Source organism: Zonotrichia leucophrys, chromosome 5 (genome assembly GCF_028769735.1).
Source record: "Zonotrichia leucophrys gambelii isolate GWCS_2022_RI chromosome 5, RI_Zleu_2.0, whole genome shotgun sequence".
NCBI classification, from domain to species: Eukaryota; Metazoa; Chordata; class Aves; order Passeriformes; family Passerellidae; genus Zonotrichia; species Zonotrichia leucophrys.
This window is the reverse complement of record NC_088175.1, coordinates 29,253,339-29,277,532: the sequence shown is the minus strand read 5'-3', so window position 1 is coordinate 29,277,532 and position 24,194 is coordinate 29,253,339. Positions and strand designations below refer to the sequence as shown.

The following is a 24,194-nucleotide window of genomic DNA, read 5'->3' as shown; positions in this document are numbered from 1 at the left end:
ATACTTTGGTTTAGTTGTTCTATCTATTAATATCTAGGAGGAAGTCTTAATTAATACTTTAAACTGCTTGAGAACTAAACTCACATGCATGCATATATCACAAGGAGCCTAAACTGAGTCACTTTCTATGGCAATATGTTGCCTAAGTTCCTGAAGAGGAAGAAAGAGGAATGCTACAAAATCTGAGGGAAATTGTAGTGCAACTTGTGATTGGCTCAGGTCAAATTAGTGTAGTGTAGGTAAAAATGTTCGAGTGGAACACATCAAATAGAGTCTTAAACTTCAGCAGTATTCTTGTGAAAATTGTCCGATATGTCTGGTAAGAAAATCAAATGGGTCAGCAAATTTTCTGTTAATGAGTCTCAAGCATATGTGGAGAGGGTATCCACCTATGGGTTCAGGCAATATGTCTAGCAATGGAAATCAAGGAATCTAGATGGAGATAAAAAATTGTTAATTGAATAAGCATCCCCAGTTTAAACATTTCAAAAATACAGATTCATATTTGTGTGTCTAAGGTTAAGTGGAATGCAGCATTGGTGAGAACTGAAATAGAAGTCCTTGGAGTGCATTAGGTAAAGAACAGTCTATGCTTGCAAGTAATTTTAGCAGCTAAATGGCTCTGCTCATTCTCTGATACCTAATGATAATGTCTCCAATTTCACACATTGATTTTTAAACAATGCCTGTAAAAATAAAGTGAGTTCTGTAGTCAAATTAGCACAGTCACAGGTTTGCTGCCTTCTCCACACCTCATTGGAAATGTCACACTGTTGGAGCAAGCTAATTCCCTTATGCTCAAGGTGACTGTTGGAATGGAGCTTGGAGTGTTCTGACCTGGCCATTTGCAGGAAGGACCAGCTGCAACACAGTACAGCCCACCCTCTAGAAAATGTTCCATTCTCCCTGAAAACTTCTTGAAACCTCTAAGCTCTACGTTAACTTGCAAATAAGAGATTTATCACCAAATCATCTTCTTAGTGGACTCCAGACAAACACCCTTGGAGTTTTTGCAGTACCTGGTATTAAATTAAGTGTGGTTTTAGTCAGAAAGTGGGTGGGAGGAAGAGCAGAGGAATTTAGTACTGGCAAAAGGTACAGTATGGACAACCCTGGAAACATTAATTCATATAAATTGTGGGACAAGGTCTGTGGGGTGGAGTTTCCTCTCTGTCTCTCTTGCTCCATGGGAAGCAACACAGGGAGGGAAGGAGAATTCAGGTATTATGACTCCCGAACCTGCTACGGACTTTAGGCTCTAGCATTCCAGTGTAGGGCCTTACAGACAGGCAGTAAATTTACTAAAGACAGGCTCTTGAGGCATGCCTGCTGATCAGTTCCCTGTGTCTCTTCTGTGCCTGCTAAGGGATAGTAAAATGTAAAGGGAAACATACTTTATGTGGTCTAAGCCAGATACAGGTATTAAAATCTGGCACCTGTATGTCTGCATGGCTAAATGCTACAAAAGAAAGGGTCTGCAATGTGAAGCAATTTGTTTCATTGTGCTGAATTTGATATGACCTTGTAAAACAGTATCTGTGCTGGCAGAGTGTAATCCAAGTCAGTGCCAGGAGCATCTAGGATGGAACAGAGATACTTACAACCTAGGCTGGGTTTTTAAAATTACTTTCCCCCCATATTAGGGGGGGAAATACCTCATTCTCCACATACCATATGAGGAGAAATTAGAGGGTGGTATGGTAGAATAGGAAAAGGACCACCAGATACTGTAATTGGACTGGACGACTGTGTCAGCCCAAGGAAGAAAAGAGAGGAACAAGAACAGCTTCTCAGGCATCTCCATCTACTAGTCATACTCAGCTTCAGGGCTCCTCAAGGTCTTGCCAGCAACAGCTTAATATTTTTCCCAGACTTTTTGAGATATTTGCTAAAGGAATGTCATTGTCTTGGTTGAGAAGCCCCAGCAGGCCGGTTCTTTTACCCATGGACTGCCTGGAGAACAGAGTCACCAAAGCCACGAACTGTTTTTCCTGGTTTCTGTTATGATGCTAACAAGGCCTACAGCTGGCAGGGATCCCTGTGCATGTCAGCATGGAAGTTGGCAGTTACTGCTGTTTCTGACTGCAGGAGATGCTTCTTTCTGTTCTGAGCAACAGGGAATTCACCCTGTTGAGGTGGTGGTGTGGATGGGGATGACATTGCCTCTACACTTGCTTTGGTACTATTAACCATGCTCCCTTTTGGTTTACTCCACAGATATTATGTGGGAAAGAGATCCCCCGCTGGGTGAACCGCCTGGCCTACTTCAGCTCCTGCATCCCCTTCCTCCAGAGCTGCCTCCCCAAAGAATGGCTGACCCCAGCAGCCCTGCAGAGCCACATCAGCCTTGGTCTCCACAAGGAGGAACAAGGGGACACAACAGATGAGGAGTCACCCTCCACCTCTGCGGCCCCCTCAGCCTCAGGCACATCACGAACCTGTAGACATACACGGGTCTAAACCGTCCAGTTTGCCCCAAATAGCATCCCTGCTCTCTTGCTCTATTTATTTCTCACACCCTTTCGCATACATTGGTTTCTCTCTTCAACAGACAACACAGGGGAGGGAAGACTCCTTCCGCTTCAGTCCCTTTTCCAAGGACTGCCACTACAGCTGCTTGGCAAAATGACTGTGAACCCCAACACAGAACTGAGGATTGTGATGACTAAACTGTATTCTCCTCCAGGGGCCTCCATGATCCTTGATCTACAGAGAACTGCTGACTCTCTCAGGCATGAGAGCATGTGTGTGGGCAGAGTGCACATACTGTGATGTTCCTTCTCTGGAACTGTTTTATCTTTTTATCTCTCCCTCTACCCATTTAAGACCAGCAGTCTCTTCTGTATTTTGGCTGGATTTTCCCTTCCCCAATGACAAATCACCTGCCCACACCCAGTGAAGGAACCAGAGCCAGAACTCAACCTTCTCATCTCTCAGACCAGCAACAAACTCCACTCAGATCCACCCCTTTTGTAATTATCAGGTTTCTAACTCATGTGAAGGACAAATGAAAGGTGCTCCTGTTCTACAACCACCTGTTTTCAGTACTCAAATTTAAGAGCTTAAATGATTGTCCTGCTCTTGAAAATAATAAGAACCTAGAAAATGAATGTGTTACTGTGGCTTTTCTTTGGGGTCAAAAAAAGCACAGGGCTGTGGTGATTGGAGGCAGCTACTAAGTAAATGCAGAGGTTACTTGACCATATTGGTGCTTTTTGGCATAGACTTCTCTCAGTTTTCCTAATCCTAGGTAGTGTTCCCAGTTTCCTTTTTTCCCCCAGATTCCCTAAGAAACCTCTCTCCAGCTGACATTTGCTGGCTGTATTTGGGGAAATGGCCTTCCTGAGCTCAAGGAAGGGGAGAATGAATCTGTTTGGAAGGTCAGTATTTCCTTCAGATTTTCCTCCCATAAAACGTGGCTTCAGAGCCATTCTTCCCTGGCCTATTTACAAGCCAACCCAAGAAGGTAAAAAACAAACGGTGAACCCAAAGAATGTCAACCTGTTCCTTTCACTTCCCTTTTTGGAGGTGGAGGGGGAAACTTAGGGCCACATCTGGAAAGAACAAATGACCCCTCCAATGCATGGGCCACCACAGTGCCTTCCGCTGTGTGCACTACTTCAGTGGAATGAAAAATGGGCAGAGCTGGCTCACTGGCCTCTCCAAGTTGGCTCCACAAGAACCTGGTCCTTGGATGTATTTATGCTAATTCTGACAGCTGATGAGAAAGCACAGAATGAGGAAAGGACAAGTACACTAACACTTCCACTCAATTACCTCACTAGGAATTCTAGTCAGAAGGTGTAGGAAAAAATGAAAGGGGAAATCCAGGTCCCCTCCCTCCCTTGCAACTTCTCTTGACCACACAAAGGAGGATGAAAAAGGAACAGGCAGTCTGTTGAGCGGGAGTTGCCATTTTAGAAATGGATTCTCAACAGCTACTACAAAGTCAGGACTTCCATCCCAGACCCAGAGGGAACTACAAGCCCTTAAGATGTTGGTTGTTTCCTTTTTTTGGTGACAAATGCATGCTAAATCCAACCAGCTATTTCTTTAGCTCAGGTATACAGGAGTGTGTCCTTTCAGGGCTGAAGGTCTCAGCTATGATGTACATCATGTCTGCACAGACAACATTTAATAGTTTGTTATATGTGCATGCCCTTAGTGAAGCAGGAGGCTCTGGAGAGATCTATTGGATGGAAATGTAACTCACAGGATGGCCTCGCTTCATTGCCTCTCGAAGTGATGCGTGTTTAGGCAACAAAACCTTTACAAGATGTGTCTCATTTTCATCCTCTGTACAAACTGCTGCAAGATGTCTACTGAACTAAAGTCATGTTCCTTATTAACCTTGGCTACCCACAGCCAATGCTGCATTGCGAGCAATTCTGCAGCTCCTGGTAACCAGTCCAATACCAATCTTGAATAGTATAGCTTGTCCAGAGATGTTTAATAGGATTTCCATCATGATCTCTATGCCACGGCCCAGAAACCGTATTGCACAATGCACTGTTTCACTCTGTATTCCCCTGCAGTCGTGGTCATTGCAGCCTAAACCATTGCAGCATTGCAAGCTTCATTTGCCTGAAGTTCCCAGGGATTCTGCCAACAGCCAGCAGCACATTATGTACAATGAATTTTAAAGGTCCTTCTCAGGGGGAAAGTGAGAAGAGGCTTTCCCAGACCATTTGTCTAGGCCAGGGCAACTGCAGTCAGAAACACCTCGTTCCCTTTGCTGTGAAAAAAGCCATCCAGCTATCACCCTTGTGTTTCTGCTCTGCACCTTCAGATGAAGCATCATGTATACATCTAGGAGATGGGCTCCAGAGGCATATTTCACACAGAAAACCCTCATGCAGTACTTCACAAAGTAAAAAATGCTTAACTAGATGAAAACCTGGACAAGAAAACCACATTTAGCCTACTTGAGAACATAAATATGTGCTTGAAATATTGGGAACAACATTTGGGGCAAGCTGTGAATGTCATAAAAACCCTAGATGTTTGTTTACCCACTTTTATGTTTGTCTATCTGTTTATGACAGTATGGGTCACATCAAAGAGGCATCAAACCTCTGCTGTAAATCAAACCCAGAATATATTCCAGTCATCAAAACTGTTTCTCCTTACCCGTTTTTGTTCAAGGTGACTGATCAACCAATAATGAAAAGAACAAAGTGACACTGTGGAAATAAATTGTATATTTATGATGGCTTTCCCTCTGTAATTTAGCAGCATTTTAGATTATGAAACATTAAGACATTTTAAAATCCTAATTTACTGTTCATCTCTGGCACACAATGTTTGTCTTAGACATTTTTATTATCCTTCCAATTATTACAAAATTGTTGTTATTACATAATTATATCATATTTGTATTTAGTTACACATTTACTTTCTCTTGCTGCTTTCTCTGCATAACACCATGTGGAAAATTTTAAATACCAACAGCAGTTATCAATGAAAACAGAAGAATAATGTATGAATCTTAACAAGAGCACCCCATAGCAGTGGAACAAACTCTTAACCCTTCTTCTTACAGCTTCTTCTTCTTTTGTGTCCTTTTAAAAGCTGGGATGAGATGGCACCAATCCTGTACATGGGCATCAGCAGCTGTGGGTTGCATCTCCAGCAGTGACCTAATAGTATTCAGGTGGGACACTAAGACTGGAGGTGAGTTTAGCCTGACACTGGAATATTAAAGGTACAAAACAAACTGTTGCTAGGGAAGGCATAAAAGGAGGCAAGCAAGTAATTCTCTCTTTTCTCAGCATGTGTTTATCTATAGTAGCAATTTCTTTAATTTCATGTCATTTTTCTTTCTGATTTCTTTCTGGTCAGTTGCCTTCCTCTTCATAAGTCTGTGATTTGAGGCTTATTTTCCTCAAACCCTTTAGAAGGGACACTTGTGCTTTCAGAGACCCTGGGTGTGCTGGTTTTCCAGCACTGAGCCTGTGCTCTGTGATGAGCTCATCCCAGGCTCAGCACAGCATGGGGATGGACACTGACAGACCTGTTCTCTTGCTCTCACTGCTCCCAGCTGAGAGTTTGCATCTCACGTCTCGAATTCAGACCCATGTTGCCTTTGTGTTACTGAGGTACTCAGGATATAGTAGTTTCCTGCTATGTTGTTTTTTATTCTTCAGTTCTGTTTCTTTTTCTCCAGGCTGGTAGGGCTCTCAGAACACGTTAGTGGATATTGGACTGCAATAATATTAGCTTGTCTTACTATATGTGTTTGATTTTATTCTTATTTTAGTTTGTATATATGTGCTATCTAATTAACATGGTCAGAAAACTTTATTAAGTACCTCCACCACTTTCTTGATTAATGGAGAAAACCAAAGGAAGGGATCATCAAGGTTCCATCTTCAAGTGTTTTTAAATTACTCTTTGAGTTGAGGCAGCAGGTGCCTTGTTCCACTTTGTCCCTGCCCTGCATCCCATCAGCAATGACTTGGAATGTCATTGCTGTGTATGAAAAGGCTGTGTGGTGATTCAGAAGTATGTAAAGGAGGACCTGACAGTCTCCTGTCTCCAGGAGATTGCCACAGGCTACCAGAACAGAGCAGAGCAGAACCTCTAGCTACAATAACATGTAAAAACATTGCAGCCTATGCCTGGGGAATGGGTGCTCTTGTCTGTAACAGGTCAGTGCTCCAACACCGTGCGTGCGGCTGTAGCTGACACCTGCTGGGGTGGATGGCACAGCACATTTAATTCCTAGCACGTATCAAGGATATCGGCTCTAAATATCAGAGTAAGGCTGCTCACTAGCACCGTTGTATACACGTCTGTTTTTAAAAGGTTTTTTTGGTTCATTTTGGTTGGGACAGGGGATAACAATGCAGAAAAACAGATGATCATGGTCGTCAATCTTCTTCGCTTAGTAAAGCAGGCTACAGAACGAAAAGATGCAGTTAGTGACTAGGCCTGCTCAACTGTGTTCATCAACGAGCTGTGAAGGAAGGCGTGAGGTGGTGCGTGGGGATGTGAGGCCGGGGCGACGTGTGGAGGGAGGGGGGCTGGCCTGAGCCGTGCCCGATGCGCAGCGATGCCGCGGGCGCTGCCGCGCGGGGCCCGGGCCGCAGCGGAACCGGCGCGCCGGGCGCGGTGCTGCTGTGGCGGAAAGGCCGCTCTGGCGGCGGAGCCGCGTCCCGCCGGAAGCGCCGGGGCCGGGCCGGAGGCGGGAGGGCGGCGCCGGGCCCGTGGGGCGGGAGCGGGGCATGGAGAAGCTGCGGCGGCTGTGGAGGGGCCGCACGATGACCTTCGGGGTGCCCCTGCTGGTGAGCGGCGCGGCGGGGGCGGCACAGCGCGGGCAGGCCGCTGGCGGGGCCGGGCGCGGCGGGCGGAGCTCCGGGCTCTGCTGAGCGCGGCGGGGCCGCGGGTGGGCGCTCTGCCGGCCCCTCGTCGGCAGCGGCTGTGCGGGGCGGAGAGGGGCGGCGGGAGCTCAGGGAGGGGGTTATAAAACATACTCCTGAAGATATTCCTGCCCCGGAGCTAAGGAAAATGCATTTTGCAGGTCGTTTGTTTTGGGTTTGTTTTTTTGTTGGTTTTTTTTTTTTTTTTTCCTGTGAAACACCACTTGTTTCTTGTCCTATTTTCTTTAGCTTTTTCTTGGATTTTAAACTGCAGTGGTACTGTTGGTGTGATAATTTGTATATCTAAATAAGTGGAAAGATTTTGAGTGAAGTGAGTTGAGGTTAGAGGTAGCAGCTGTGCTCAAACTGGTGAGTGAGACATAACTTTTTATAGTTGAGCTTAGGAGAGATCAGTAATGTCAGAGGATTAAAACAAAATTATAAGACTCTCTTACACACACTACCTCTGTAGATAGTGCACACTAGGTTGCACTTCTCTGTCCTAAGTAGGTGTGTTCATAAGGGGAAAAATGAAAAAACCCCGAGGCATTTTTGGATAAAAACTCAGGAAGGAAGACAAAAGCAGCACCAAGGCCAGCGTGGTTTCTGTTTGTGCAATTCAGATCTCCTTATCCATCTATACAGTTGGTTTGCAAAAAGTAAACTAATTTCAAGGTGGATAAAGAATAAGGCAAAGGATGATTCCAACACTTCTATAAAGCTACGAGAGAAATCAATGCCATCTTCCTCAAATATTCAACAGCATGCCTTGAGAAAAATGGAGTGGACCAAGGAAGAACATGGACACTTAACAGTGTTAAAAGTTTAAGGCCATTATTTTAAAGGGATATTACTGATGATCTATAGTAAGGACATTCATTAAAGTTAATAATGAAGTATCTTTTCTCAAAATATTGATGAAGGCATTTGTAAGAAATGGAAACAGTTAAACCAAACAGACCAACAAAACAGTGTGATAATACCATAACTACATGAAATCATTTGCATCAGCAGCTCCACTCCCTGCTGTTGCACACAAACTCTGCCTACAGCACCTTTCTTGAAGTGATCATGCATAGTGTTACAGCTTGTCAGGTATCCTGCTTGCATGCAGGTGTACCTGAGAGGCTGTCCAGAGCTGTGCTGCTTTCATACTTAGACCAAATTTGTTTTGGATTTTTCATGTATGAGTGCTCTGACAATATTCTTCAGTTTAATAACACCTTGCTTAGATGTTAAAGGTTGGATTAGTTTTAGCTCACGCTGCTTTTGTTTGTGTAATTATTTGAAGCTTGCTGCTTTTCTTCCAGAATCAGGGAAGATCAGGCAGTTTAGTATTCTCCCACACAATTTTAACTCTGTGGAAGGCCTGGGGAAAATAGTATGTGATTAAATAATAGATACTTAGAGGTGGTGACCTAGTGGAGAAAAAAAAATCACCCCTGCTTTTTAATAATAAGTATAGCAGATTAACTGGTGTGGTAGGTGAGGAGATTCAACTGATACACAAGATTCTGATTTTGATAAAACTTTCTACATTATCTTCCCTGTGAGGAATGCATTTCAAAGAAGTAGGGCAAAGATATGTTTCTTTTCTTTTTAGTTCTCAAAAGGATTAAAAAGATAACTATAAAATGTAGTTATCACATGCATGCCAAAGTAAAAGATTATCTTTGGAAGTAGGGTAGGTCCTGTAGAAATAATGTGGGCTGTATTATTGTGAAAAAACAGAAATGTCATTACAAGATGGAGGAACTTGTCAAAAGTAGAGTAAAACATGAAACAGGATTCTTCCTGTGTACTCAGTCCTCAGCTGGAGTAACTTCTTAGCTCTGTGATGCCATTCTGCCACGGTGCCATGTGGAGGTGATGAAGATTAAATGTAAAGTCTAGAGGAAAGCAACAGAAAAGGTAAAGCTGACATTCCACCTTTCAGGAATGCTTGAAGGAATTGACGGAGTTTATTTTAGAAGAGTGCAAAGTTCTGTACATTGAGAGTGGTGACTGTGTTTCATCACTTGGGAAAGTACCCCCAAAACAGATGATCCTGTGTTAGGAAAATGCTGCTGGTTTTTAGCAAAGAGCACTCTGATACACAATGAGGGTTTTTTAAATGGGCTTGAACATCCAACTGGCAGCAATGGTATAGTTTGTCTCAGTTCTGCTTCAGTGCTGGAGCCAGGACTTCAGCACCCCAGGCCACGTCTGTTGTACTTTTAGCCATCCCCAGTGTTTTTGCAAGATTTTCCATAGGACATAGCAGGAATTTTTAAGACTGTTTTCTTTGACTTTGTACTGCCTCATTTCATTCTGTTCCTGTTGCAACAGAGCTCTTTCCTCCAGACACAATATTATATAGAGAAATATTCTATTCTGTTTCTTTCTAGGGTTTCATGTCTCCCTGCCTTAAAATTATTCTCCCTTGTGGATACTTAAGAATTGTTTCTGACTTGCTGCCCAAAGGCTTCCCATGGAGTAAGAAAAAGGAAAATTCATGCAATTGTCAGTTACCCAGCTGTCTATGGAGCACTGAAGGCACCTCTGAAGCTGAACAGAATTGTGCTAAAAGATCAATTACAGCAAAAATGACAGTGAATCTAGGCAAAGAATCAGAAGGAGCATGCCTTTGCAATCCTTTCAGTTCTGCTGAATTTGTTAATAATACTGAAACCAAATGTTTCTGTTAGATTATTACATTCTGTACATAATTTTCTTCTCTCTAGACTGATGCAGGACTGTTCTTCACTACTGCTGAACTTTTAATCAGTACCGTGTTTGCTTTTTTGGGAGGAAAAAAATCAAATCGCTTTCATATCTTGCCTTTTTATACTGCATATTTGAATGAAAAATCCCTGTGCAAAAATTGCTAAGGCTCCAAGGTCAAAGAATGAAACATCCTAATTCAAAGAAATTGGGTGTCTCATTACACCCCCAACTTCCCAAAATATATCTGTATAATTTTTAGTGTAAATTATTCTGATAGTTTTTATTTGTTCATTTGGTCTTGGTGCTGCTAGTATATTTCAGCGGAGAAGGAATTTTTGTGGTTGATCTTTAAACCTCATACTGGCAACAGCTTTCAGAGTAAGATGTGTTAAATCACAGTTTTTAGTTGTACTTTCTCAGCGGCTGAAAGAAGTGTTTCTTTGTGAGCAACAACGAAGCTGTAGGGGCTAGGACTTAAACTTGCGGGAGACCTTGATTTGTGAATTCTTCTATAAGTTTGTAAACTTTGCAGATACAGTATGTCTGTGTGGCACAAACAGTAAACATGCAGGAGATCGTGGTGTAACCTGGTATGGAATATCTCATTCATCTCAGTGGCTTGAATGCAGTCAAGTGAGTAGTCCCAAAGCATTTCTGACGATGGTAACATCTGTGTAGATGTTGGGATGAACTCCAGCAGCCTTACAGGTGTATCTGAAATTTGCTGTTGCAGTAGAGGGCAGTGCCACCTCTGTGGTAACTTAAACATCTTTGTCACCTATATTGACATCTCTGTTTGCTGTTTTGATTCAGGAACTCTTTCCTAATCACATAAAGCTTAATTTACAAGTCTTCAGCATTTGTTGCTCTATTATAAGAGGAGCTTCAGTTTCTGCTGCTTTATATTCCACAACCTACTCTACCTGAGCAAAAGGGATGTGTCTGTCAATGTCATATTGCTGCAGTGATGCTTCTGTAAGATCCTGAGAGAGCAGGGCTCCTTGGCTTGCTGCTGGTGCATCTAGCATCAGACCTTCCTTATGGGACACCAAAAATGTCAGGTCACCTCTCTGATGCACTTGGAATATTTGAAGTCTGCTGGAAGTTATTTTTTTGTCCAACAGGTTTAAATGAGGACTCTGTATCATTAAGGAAACAAGTTTGGATTTCAAAATTGCTAAGTAGTAACAAATGTAAAATACATGGTAAAAACCCCCATATTGTTTCATGTGCTCACAGCACTTCCCATGACTTGCCTTTTTGGAGTATGTCCACCTGATTCTAGGCAAGGATTTTTCAAACTCTCCAAGCTGCAAAATGAACGTACAGATGCAGTTCCAGTTCTGTCCGTATGTTACAAGGAAAAAATTATGTTCTGAATATCTGAAGTGATATTCTAGCAGAAAGAAAATATGGTCTGAGGTTCATTTGATGATTTTTATTGCGCACCTAAAATAAGTATATCACTCTGTGTGTATAGTAGTGAGGGTTTTCAGGTTTGCACTATGTTACAACATTCTCCATACCTACAGCTGTAGATTTTGACTTCCTTTCATTTTCCTGGGGTTTTGTAGGGTTTTTCCCCTCATCCTGTAATGACTGCTCTTACAAGTACTTTGCTTCTCCTTCTGGATCTTTGGTGTTTTCACGTAGTGCCTGGTATTGCCAAAGGAGAAGGTACAGGTAGCTTGGAGCAGTGAAAGATTTAATATGAATAAATATGATTCTAAAATCTGTTCCCACGAGTGATTATTAGCACAGACTGTACTACAATGCCATCTACTCTGCTGCCTTGGACAGTGCAATTTACTTTGATAAACACTTTGTCAAGGGCTGCCAAGAATGCAAAAAAGGTCAGGTTAGAACAAGTCCCTAACAATGCTGCAGCAATGTGGTCAGTGCTTCTAGGCACCATTAGAGAAGGTCAGTGGCATCTCAGACTCTCATTAATGAGCCAGTTGTTTTGACAAACAAAAGCAAAACAATTTTCAAGACATCAGGAAATGAAATTGCATGTCCATGGATTAGTTTTGTTCACTGGTGTGAAGTCAGGGTCATCTGGGAGCAAGGACTGATGCCCAGAAATGTTTTGCAGATATATGAAATGATATTTTGTTCTCCTGTGAATTACTTAAAGTGAAAGTTTGCAGGGTTAATGGGTTAAATTTTCATAGATTTCTTTAACTTCAACATTTCTAGTTAATTTCAAAAAAACTTGCTCAATTTGGGGTCCTGGAGTATGCTAAATACATAAATGCTTTCCCCCACAGATTCTGGAGGATCTGCCTGTAAAAAGATGGTATGAACACTGGAAATACAGACAGTTTTTCTTGGGAGTAATCATGATTCTGAGATCTTTCTGTTGCTTATCAGTGTCTATGAGTAGAAAATGTTATTACATTATCTTCTGATATTGTTTGAAGGAGGATTACTGCAATCAGTATTTTTCACTTTTAGATATGTCAGTGTTATTGCTAACATCTTTCACATTATTGCCTTGAACAATTCATAATACTGAATTGCAGGACTTTTATTAATATCTATTACTTCATGTAACTTCATAGTAAATTTTGACATATGCAGAACAGTTGATTTAAATGTTAATACATTTTTGAGAGATGAATAGAAATGAACATTCATCCATGAGAAGATAATTCTGACTTCTAGTATTTCTAGATAAATTGTGACTGCCTGTAAAAGTCACAAGTATTACATTTGCAGCCTAGAGGAGCAATAAATACAAAATTGTTTTTAGAATTAAAAAGTTGTTGCTCTCAATCAGTGACTAACAAAATGTTGCTTTTATGCTTCAGTAACTGGTATGATACATGTAGGGTCTCTAGGCCTGTGATGAGAGGCTTTGCTAGGCTGTGCTTCTGCTTTGCATCTCCTGTTCATCTGTGTGTGTTTGAATCCACAGTGTGGAGCTGTTCCAGACAAAACCAGCCCTGGAACTGTTAGTGCTTGTGTGGAAGCCAGAGTGTTCACGCTGAATGGGCTTTTGTGGAGTCCAGTTTGTGCAGTCTGAATTAGCTGACTTCCATCTTTCAGTTGACTGTTAGGTCTTAAAACTTCAGAGTTCTTTTGAATCAAGGCCTTAAATTTTTCATTTTCAGTCTTTGAGAACAGTTTTCCAGATATATGTGACAAACAAATAGGCACTCTTTAGTACTTCAGAGTTTCCCTCTGTTTCATTTCAAAACATAAAGGGTGCATTTGCATCATTTAATGCTGTTAGAACGGACTAATCTGGCACTTGGGGGGATCTGAGGTTTTCTGTTGAGCCTCAGAACAGAAGAAGTCCAGACTTGCGTGTTTTCACAGGCACATGTGTGCTTAGCCCTGCCCTAGGTCTCCCACTTCTTCAAGGGGTTGTGATGGTAAAAGTGTAAGATTCATGTTTATTCTACAGAATGTTTAATCTTCATTCCTTGTCCAGGATTAGCAATAGGGAAATAAAACTTATTCTGGTTTCTTTTTATGTTCTTTCATGCAGGTTTCGATTTACTGCAGTTTTGATCGGGCCTAACACCTCACAAGAATATCAGCTTGCCACAAGATGTAAACACTTTCTCGTTGTAGTTACCTTGGCTAGATTTGAACCTGTGAGTTGTGGGAATGATCATTTTAATAGGAAAATTAAATTTTGTTTTTTAGAAGCTTATGGAGAAAATGAAGGTGGGGTTCAGCAATTGCAGCTCAACCACCAGGACAGACTTGGATTTCAGACAGCTGCAGAGGAAAATTCCTTTGCTGTCTGACCAGCCCAAGCAGTGTGTGTAATGCAAAATGACAATGCTGTGGCTGAAACGCCCTTTTTTGCTCATGTTCACATTGAGGAACATATGGGTTTCTATGTCTTCTGCATTATTCTTAGATTGGTTTCTATTACATGAATTTTCTTTGGTTTAAAACCTGTTATGAATTGGACATTTCACACAAAATTGTGAATAATAAAATAAGAATAACAGAACAACAAACGTTTTATTTTCTCATAAGACATTGAATAGTAAGATCGAAAGGTTATGGACAGGTTTTTTTTTGTTCTCTGGCCTGTAGCAATTCATATTTGCAATCTTTAAAATCATGGCTTTGAACATTCTCTTACTGAGCCAATTAACCTGATACCTTGGGCCAAGTTTAATATTCTGCACATGTTCTACATGCTGTGCAAACTACACTGTGCTTTATCAGTCAGTAACAATTGGCTCCAGTTTATACCAGCAGCTGTGTGCTGAAGGCCAGCATGGTATCCCTGTGGTCATCTACTGCTGGATTTCATCCCTTTTTGGGTGCAGTTCAGCCTTTCTACAGTGTGTGATTCTAGCATCTGCATTAAGTCAGAGCATTTGCTTACTTGGTGTACCTTTGAATGAAATAACTCCTGATGGATGCATGGGTTTGGTTTCTGTTTTCCCCCAAAGGAGACCTCTGGTGTGAACCTAAAGTTACTTTCATTTTTTGTAGACCAGAGGTAAAGCTAGACCCTCTTTTTCTTCCATTGAGGGTGAGGAGAGGATTTAGTAAGTTTCTGAGAAGATGTTGCACTGTTTTTCTCTCTTCTGTGCAGTTTCAGTGTTAGAGCAAAGTGCAGGAATGGCCGTGGGAAATAAACTTTTGGGAGTTAGAGCTGGCAGAGGGGGGCGCTTCAGGCTAAGATGACTTGTCTGGTCTTTTCTGGGACTGGCAACTTGCCCTGCTACTTTATTTAGGGAAAAGAAAAGAAACTTCAGTCTTCTGGACTGCCAAATTGCCATCTTTCACGGGTCTTGCACTGCACATCTCAAAGTTCTTTAAAAAGGAACCCCCAAAACTCTCTTTGGTGTGATCACTGCAAACTAAAATAATTCACTACTGCTCTAGTTTTGAGGCTTTTGATGAATAGCTGGAGAGTTTTGTAGCAGGGGTCTTGAAGAAGAGGTTAGAAAATTACCATGTTCCTTCTGTGTATACATATCATAACATCTTCTAGCACCGCATGATTGGCGTTGGCAGCACTAAACATTGTGATTTGGTTAATTTAGGGATTTATGACTCTGTAATTATCTTTCACGACTGGTACTGCAGTAGGAATGGCTTTCTCTAACAACAGGGATGCCTGTAACATGGCATTTTGCTGGTACTGCCAGAGAAGCAGTTTCTTATTATTTTGTTTAACCCAATGAAGTGAAGCTGATTGCTTTAGAATATGCAAGAAACTAAAAAAGGGATCTGTTGTAAGTCATAACGTTCTGCTGGTATGAGCCCTCAGTGACCACCCACTGTAGTTGGTGACAAATACAAGTATTTCCCATCCTAAGATGTGGTTCAGGGGATCAGTCTGATGCCATCTATAACTGATTGCATAACATACTTCCCAGTGGAGACATGAACAAATAGAATTTTTAAAAGAATGTTATTAAAGAGAATTTTATGTCATTTTTTTACATAAAATGTTTATTGAGGTTGCTGAGTGTATGTGACAGATGGTGCTCTTATGTCACATCCTATCTTTCATTTTGTTTTGGAACATGCAAGTCTTCCATGCATGCATAATTGCATTACAGCATTGTAGGGGGTTTTTTGTGTACTCACTGAAACATAAAGGAATAATCCAATGTGGGATCTTTAATGGGGGTTGTGCTAGCAGTGCTGTTAAGCTGTTTGCTTTGGTGTTAAGTGCTGGCTAACTAGTATGGTTAATGATCTTTGCCTCCCTAAGTTAAACTTCAGGTGTAAAGGAAAAAATGAGAAGTTACTATCATTTCATCAATCTGCTGAGATCATTCAAGTAACGAGATAGATGATGTTCACTACATAATGTTTTTTTCTCTGCATTGTGAAGCAAATAAAATGAATAGTTCCCTTACAATAAAAGAATGCAGGTATATATGAACTTTGTAGCTTGAGTATCCTTCAGATGCCAGTCCCTTAATATTTTATCATGTACATTAAGTATCTGTATGATTCTAAAATTGTAATGAGGAAAAAAATTAATTTTTATTATACATGACATTACTTTTCTCTCTTCAGTTACCAGGAGAGTGAACTTGATCCTGACTTCATTAGAATGGTGCCAACCTAACTTATATTTATATTGCATCCTGAATAACTTCTACTCTCTTTTCATGCCTGGACTAGTGTATGCAACATACTGGACTTCACTGCTGCTTTTGGGTTAGATTGGGCAAATTTGTACATTGTAGTGCTTTTTTAACTGAGGAGTGTTTTGCAAAGAATGCAGAGATTGTCTCTGTTTTACAGTTTGGGGAATTAGAAAAGTATGTGAGACATACAGAATATGCAAAGCCAACAAGCCAATAACGATGCTGGAAATTTTGAGTCTTATCCTGCTTCTAATTATTTTGACTGGTGATTCTTGCTGGTTCACTGTTGTCTGTAAATACAGCCAACTGAAATTTAGGTAGTGAGGGCATCTTCCCTTATGGTGCAACAGAAGAGAAAGGAAAGAGTTAAAGCCAAGACTAGTAGTTCTACTCCATGCATTGTCAGTCACCGAATCCTTTGCTACCTTTAATAGTATTACAGTTGCATAAATTCATTTATACCTTCTTTTATTGGCTTTTGAACACAGTTTTCTAAAAGATAATTGACTGAATATCTGTCCATTGCTGCTCTGGCTTGCGTAGATGAATGCAATTCATGCTCAGGGCTGTCAGCTGACTATCTTGACATGATGTTGGTTGATTAAATAAGTGCTGAATATGACTGATTCTGGTCTGCTTTTGCAGTTATCAGACATCATCTTTGGTTCTTTAGAACATTGGTCAAGTGGGCTTGTAAACATATTATTTATATTCTTAGTGTGTATCCTGTATTTTGCAAAACTATTTAATTTTAGTGCTAACCTTCCAGCATTACACTGTGTAATATTTCAGCAGGATTTGTATTTTCTTACAGCACCAATGTGCTTTGTCTCTGATGGTGCTTAACTGATGTTTCATGGCAAGATAAATCAGCCATTGCAGTACTGGAAAGGTAAAGGCAACTGTACTGGTAATGCCTGATAAGCTAAATGTGCCAACTTGTTATGCTGCTTCTGCTGTATGAAGAGCAAAGGTACATCAGAAACCAGGTGGGTTTTCTCCTCTTAGTAGTACCAAGGTGTTGTGAGTAAAACTGCAGCGTCAGGCCAAAACCTGAATTCCAAAACAGGAAGTGTGAGAGGTGTGTGTATCAACTTCTCTTCTGTGTGTATCAACTTCTCTACTGTGTGTAGCTGCAAATATAAAATGCACTGTGTTGTGGCTGGTTGCTGTCAAACAAGCAATAGGATGTGATGAGACAAAGTGAGTAGCACGTGACTTACTTCATACAACAACCTTGCAAAAACTTGCTTTTTTGTAGTTGCAGTGTACATTAGTTTTCAAGCTAAAGAATGTAATCTTTCCTCTTTAGCCTGCAGCATGGCTTTGTAAGCCAAAGTCTTCCAGTTGTCCATATCTCATCTCATAACAGGATATGCTCCATGCAAGTTTATTGTTGGACAGATTAATTTTTAATTGATATCACATGTGATTGCTGCTTTCTGCCTGGTTTAATAACTGAATAATTTCCAGTGCAGTTGCTTTTGCCTTGCCATAGACATTCTTTGACAACATGCTAATATGAAAAAAAGGCAATAATCTCTGGTTTGTAACAGCCATAAACTTGTCTATAGCATTTCAGATTTGTGTTTATTAGGACTTAAAATTAAAACTAACATAATACTTGTTAGGAATTAAAGAAGATCAGCTAATGAAAATTTATGTTGAGGCATCAACCATGTTAAAATTAAATTACAGTCTGATCCTTGAGATTTTTAGCATTATGTGCTACCATATCTTCATCTGACAAATCTTCTGATTTGATTGAATAAATCTTGAATAATGTCCAAGTTCTTTTTTACCATTTTGAACACTTTATTTTCTGCTTTCTGTTATTTTTTTTCTTACCAAAATACTGACCCAAGGAAGACTTCTCTTTTTTTCCCTACTGAGTATTTTGATGATTTAATATCTGCAAGATCATCATTAATCCCTTGAAACATTTATGGCACAAGTATGATGCCGCCCAGTTTTTGATCATTCATATTTCTAGTTGCTGGTCTTGATACCATATGATGATTTTCTGATTGGCTTTCTGACACTAGTGGTCTGTGGCCTAGCAACTGGGTGTTCATATTGCAAAATGTGTGTCTCTTTTTATTATCAGCTAGATTTTAAGGCTTTTTGAAAGGGCTAGAAAGAGGCTCTGGAGCCTTTAACTCCTGGCTGTTGATGAAGGGTTTTTTCTTCTTTGGTTCGAGTACATCAGTTCTGGGGTACCAGTCTGTACCTTCCCAGCATCAAAGTGTGTGCCTGGAGAGAGTGTTCATGTGGTTGTGAGTAATTTTACCTGCTTGGTGAGAAGGAATGCAGTCCTGCAGCTCTGAGAATGAATCAGAGTAGAAGGCAGGTTTTTGTTTCTGATTTCTAATTCTTTGTGGCCACAGTGACATGAACTTCCACTTCCCGGAACGAACACGCACAGTGACTACCTGCACAGCATAATTATAACAATTCTTGGACACAGGCCAATGCTGCAAACCTAATATGTAGTAAGAAATCAGCCAGCAGTGTGTAGAAAACAGCAGTTCAGCTACAACCTGTAATGAAGGACTGTAACAGCAAAGTTGCATGATGAAAGAGGGTGATGGGGGTGGGTTCTGTTTGGATTATTTTCTTACCTATCTTCACTCAGGCCCTTAGAACTTCCTCATGCTTCCACTTTCCTTAGATATGTGTCCCTCGAGGTGAAATCTTTTTGCCTCCTATGCATCTGTATTAACAGAGAACAGCAGACACTGTGAGGTCAGAGCAGTAGCAAGGGACCTGACTCTTAGACAAAGTAGCTATATTTCTAAGCTAATTTTCAAGTCTCTTCTCTTTTTAAACAATACTTGATCTTTGGATGGTCTATCCATTTCTGATGGTAAAAATACATACACAGTTTTGTGATAGCACTCTCTCATAAGAAAGAACAATATAATGATTTCTTATATGAGTACGAAGTCCTCACCTTTCTCCCTTTATTATTCTTAAGCTTTACAGGCGTGGAGGAAATTGCAGGATAACTAAGGAGTAATAAAAGGATGGGTGTTCTGGATGTGATTTCTTAGCCTGGGTGATAATATGTTATTGAACTATAGCTACACTCATGGTCTGTTCAGAAGCTTAATTAGATCTGTTACCCACAAACATCAGAGTAAGTCAGCGTGGCATTGTTACTTCCCCACAGTGTTTGAAAATTTATGAGAATAAAACCTGTGGCAGTGAGGTAAAGGTTTCTTTGCTGCCATTATGTCAGGAAACCACATGGGGAAGGAAAAGAGGGGGTAAGAGGAGAGGAAGTCCCTGGAAAGTCTGAGTCATGTAGCAACTGTCTTTGTGTGAAGGAGGAAATGTGTGAAATCCAGGCTCAGAGAGTGGAAGAAGGCACCTGCACTTATTTTCTAAAGTACTGTTTTTTTCAGCCCCTGGTGTTTCTGTTGGAAAAATCGCAGAGTCCCTTGGTAAATGAATTGGGTCAGTATGCATGGTGTTTTTTGTAGGTGTGCAAAGTGTTCTTTTCCTAGCAGTCCTAACATGTCTGTTTTCATTCTGTTTTCAGCTGTATCTCATTGGAGGATCTTTTGGACTCCGTGAATTTGCTCAGATAAGATACGATGTTCACAAACTACATGGCAAGGTAGTTTAAATTATTTTCTTTGCTTTTAATTTCCTTATGCCTACATGCTGCTTTCTAAAGAATTGATAGGACAAAGCAAACTTGGTGTAGGGGATTTGCCTTTCACTGCTTGGCCCTGAGCTACAGCTGAGTCTCACAGGCAGTAGGCAGAGTAGGTGACAATAAAGGGACTGACGTGATGATGAATTCTTTGCCATCCGTGAAAAAATCAGCATAAATAATAGAAACATTTTATTCGTTTGGTTGATTGCAAGTGGCAATTCTGAATCCTGAGAAGGAACTGCAGCATGTCTAGAAGGAGGTTATTACAAGGGTACTGTATCCAATTTAGACTAAGAAAACTGAACAATTTTAAATTGTTCAGTTTTTGAACAATTCTAGGCAGTGAGCTTATAGTTAGATGGTTTCTGGGCCTTGGCTGGGCATTGACTAAGACAAGCAGGTCCCTTTGACATTGTGCTACATCCTGTTCTTTAAGCCTTAGGAAGGAAACAGGAGCTAGTGTCTACCCATTGTGTCAGAATATGCTGTATATAAGAAGCCTTTTCTAAAAAGAACCTGAACCCTTCCTTCTGAGGGAAATAGCATGTTTACTAGTGCTACTTACCCCTCCAAGTATAACACTAGTTCCAAATTGCATATGAAATGATCTGAAAGGAGTGTGTCAGTTTAGCAGAAAGTAGTATTGGCTTGCTTTCCTTGGTCTGGTAATATGCAGGTCTGCTATTGCAATGCAAAGAGACTTTCTGGTCTCTCTGGTTTCTCAGAGGTGCTGACTTGCAGGTTGCACAAAGCTGTTTTAAAGATTTTATGCAACTTCATAGAAAAAAAGGTTGTTCAGGACTCTGGATACTGTGGCTTTCTACTGTGGTGAAATCTTTGAGATTCTGAGCTGTTGAGAGTCAGGAGGAAAAACCCCTTTGTTTTGTCTTAGACACTTGTGGACCATGAACTTCAATTATTCCTCATTGTTCTCTCTGTTGAATACCTGGCTGTGGCCTTCCATGCACCATGTGGCCCACTCCTGCTCAGAATATGTATATGACAGAACCTGTAGATCTGGGAGAGTAATCTTACAAATGTTTTCTCTAGTGCTGTCTTCTGGGCAGCTTTTTTTTCTATCATTTCTAGCCTTCTAGGAGCAGTTGGAACCTTTAAAGTTTTTCTCCAGCCAGATGGGGATCACAATGCAGCAAGAATTTGCCTGTTGTGTTTCTGTTAGTTTTTGGGTCAGGTTCATACTCACTGTATTGCATTTGACCCCCATGATCTGCACTGTGATAGGAACTCAGGGAGAAAACACTGTTAATAGTTGTGCTGATTCAGGTCTATGTGACTCTTTCTCCCAGCATTTATAATCAAGGGAAGCATTGCTGAATTAGTCAGTAGTACATGAAAGCTCTGAGTGGAAGCTACTTCAACCTGTAGTTCTTCAACTCTGAAAAGCTAAAAGAGGCCTTCTGGTTTATGCTCTAATCAGTATTACACAAGTCTCCAGCATCTCTTTGGTGTTTTCTTTTTCTTTTCCTTTGCAGTTTTATTCAGAAGTAGATTACATTGATGTAAAGAATAGTGCAGTATTGGCTCAGAACTAGCAACACCAACTTTGGGCTTGTTTGCAGGGAGAATAATCTACATCTTGTTTGTAGATGGACAAATCAAAGCAATGTGTTTCATTAATTTCTGTTTCTGTGTCCATAAAAACAGAGTTGAAAGCCATTCTAATTCACTAAATAAGACAGCCAATGAGACTTGAATGTATTTTAATGGATAAAAATATCTAGTTTAAAAAGTACATGGAACTCAGGAAAAGAATATTAATATGAGTAATTTAAAAGTGCAATTAAAATCCTGATGCTTTTCTCTTACACCACAGTTGGTGTATTGTAAATCCTTATCAGAACAGGGACAGATGGACTAGTGCTCTTATTGGGGGGGTTCAATTACATTGGGGACAGTTACATGCAATAAGCAATAAAAGAAGTAAGATTTTTTTGTTACAGCTTCTCCTTTACAAAACTAAAATTATTTAATTAAATAACAGTTTTAATACAAGGAGCTCTGAAAACTTTCACAGAACTTAAATTAATTAAGCTTGGTAGTCCTACTGTCAGAAAAGGTAGGATTATTATTTACATTTTACTGCTAAGAAAATGGAGGTTGCACAAATCTTAAAGCAGACCAAGTGCCTGTCTTTTTTGATTATATTTTAAGGATGTGCAAACTCTAGTATGTCACCTTTTGTAAGCATGATTCCTGAATGTATTCTTGCTAATTCAACTGCTAAAAAGACAAAAATTTAACAATCCTTTTGTGGCAAAACTCTAATATATTTCAGATGCCAAACTATGATCCTTTGCCTTCAAAAGTACCTGTTCTTTTCCTTTTTCACTCTTAACTTCACACTGTGCTTAGAGGGAAACCACATTAGTAAGCAACTTCTCAGTCAACAGTGATATTCAAAGGCAGCACTGCAGTGGAACTGCTGCTATGTAGTCTGTGTTTCAGTGACTGAGGGGCTAGCTCCACTTTGGATTCCTGTGCCTTAATGAAAAAAGCTGCAGTAGTGATAAAGACTATGTATTGATGTCAAACTGACTTTTGAAGAACATTCCCTGATAAAGGTATTAAAGCCCAAGAGAAAATGGTGGTTTGGACCTTTGAGGGAGGGAGTATGATTTGATTGAGGTGCATTGGGCTGGGGTAGCATTAGGACTGGGAGGGAGATGGAGCCTACAGCTGCAGGTGGAGCGGGGCTGGGAAGGGGCTGCAAAAGGAATTGTGTCCTCTTGTTCATTTGGGCTGGGTTTTGGGATCTTGGACTCCAGCTCAGCCAGTGCAGAGGACAGAGAGAGCCTAGAGCTGCAGTTGAAGAGGGGCTATTAGAATGTAAAGAGTAGATAGCTCATCATCCATTTAGTTCATCTTTGAATATCAGGACCTCAGATATGGCCATCTCTTGCAAAAGCAAAAAAGCCCCTTTTATCTTCTCAGGATACCTAGATCAGTCATATACCCTCAGCACAATGAATGTCCTGTGTTTAAAGGAAGCTTGCTGAGGCTCTTACTGATGTAATGCTTGTTTATGCTGCTCAGAATTCCCCTGAAACTAATCGAGGATTTCTCCATTATCTGTTGTTGCCAAAATGTCCATTAATGGAGAAATCATTAGGTTAGGTAATTGTTCACTTTCTGGGAAGAATTTATGCAAATCAAAATTGCTTACAGAAAACCAGGTATGCTTATGGGAAAACCATGTGGAATTAACAGAGAAGAAATTAGTAGGCTTGTATGGGCATTGTTCCAGATACCTTTATTCATAAATGGAAGACTAGGCTCTTTCTTTGTATTTCTTCTTGTGTATGTAGTTGGAGATGTTGATTTAATTTATATTTTTTTACTGAAAATGTAATTTCTGTTAAATATACAGAAAATGTTTTTTCCAATTATATAATAATCAATTATTTTTATATACTGTTCACCCGTTGTTGTCATTCCAGGTGTTGTATAGACTTGCTGATTCAGATTTAGTTTTGGATATAAGAATTTTGGAACATGGGGTGTGGTCTGTACTGCTGGCTAATCATACTGTACTGTAGCGAATTGAAGGGAAGTGATATATTAACTGTCTGGAAAAGTTTGCTTTCTTCCCATCAATAAACCTTTTAGAGTGAGAGAGTTTTTAAGCTCCAAATTGACTCTTTTGAAGAAGTATCATTGCAGGGCAGGTTCTCAGACTTTTGGGATAGGAAAGGACTGAATGAGTTCCTCCAGGGTAATGTGCAGCACTTCTAACAAAGCTGGAATCTCTATGCCATTTTGTTAGGAAACAAAACATCAATTAGCCTTTGAAGTTTGCAAATGTTTCCTGCTGTAGGTTATGTACAATAGTATTGTATACTTATCTCTTTACAAGTTGTGAAGGTCTTGTTCATTTTTTCTTTGTCCTGTGCAAAGTGAGCACACCCCAAAAGTAGAATGCTAAGAAATAATACTAATGTTTTCTGCCTTAGTGAGGTAGAATGTAGAGGCAGTAAAGAGTCAAAATGATAGAATTTCAATTTCTCCTCCATGAGTTTTACCCTCAAATTGGTGGTTGTTTACATTTAAATATGTATGACACATTGTGTTCCAGGAGTCCGAATCCAGATGAAAATTAAGGTTCCTCACCTATTCTTTCACTATTCTCTATGAGCAATAAGCCTGTAAACCCAGAAAGGGCATTAAAAGAATAGTGGTGGTGGTTGGAAGCATACTCAGTAAGCACACTAGGAGTGTAAAACCTGTTTTTTGTAGACTGAAGATTGCATTTAACATTTCTTAGCTAGTGTTTTTGACCAATTGACTGGCATGTAGCTATCCATGAAGTGTTGCTTATTGACATCTGTGGAGTGTTAGTGTTGCCATTGTGAGTCTTCA

The 24,194-nt window shown here is 40.4% G+C and overlaps 2 protein-coding genes across 4 annotated transcripts in view; both read left to right on the top strand.

Annotated features, from left to right (window-relative positions):
* Window positions 1–3,110, top strand: part of LOC135448125 (deubiquitinase DESI2-like) — a 74,121-nt gene extending 71,011 nt beyond the window's left edge. For both annotated transcript variants that reach the window (XM_064713703.1, XM_064713704.1), the window contains one exon: window positions 2,218–3,110. In XM_064713703.1, coding sequence (XP_064569773.1) covers window positions 2,218–2,460 — 243 coding nt within the window. In that variant the 3' untranslated portion in view covers window positions 2,461–3,110. The remainder of the gene's footprint in view (window positions 1–2,217) is intronic.
* A 4,076-nt stretch (window positions 3,111–7,186) lies between these two features.
* Window positions 7,187–24,194, top strand: part of LOC135448127 (cytochrome c oxidase assembly protein COX16 homolog, mitochondrial) — a 44,394-nt gene continuing 27,386 nt past the window's right edge. Inside the window, exons 1-2 of one of the 2 annotated variants that reach the window (XM_064713707.1) lie at window positions 7,187–7,286; window positions 19,698–19,775. In XM_064713707.1, the coding sequence (XP_064569777.1) occupies window positions 7,227–7,286; window positions 19,698–19,775 (138 nt within the window). In that variant the 5' untranslated portion in view covers window positions 7,187–7,226. Of the gene's footprint in view, window positions 7,287–19,570; window positions 19,613–19,697; window positions 19,776–24,194 lie in introns of those variants that run through there. The other variant, XM_064713708.1, reaches the window with a different exon arrangement.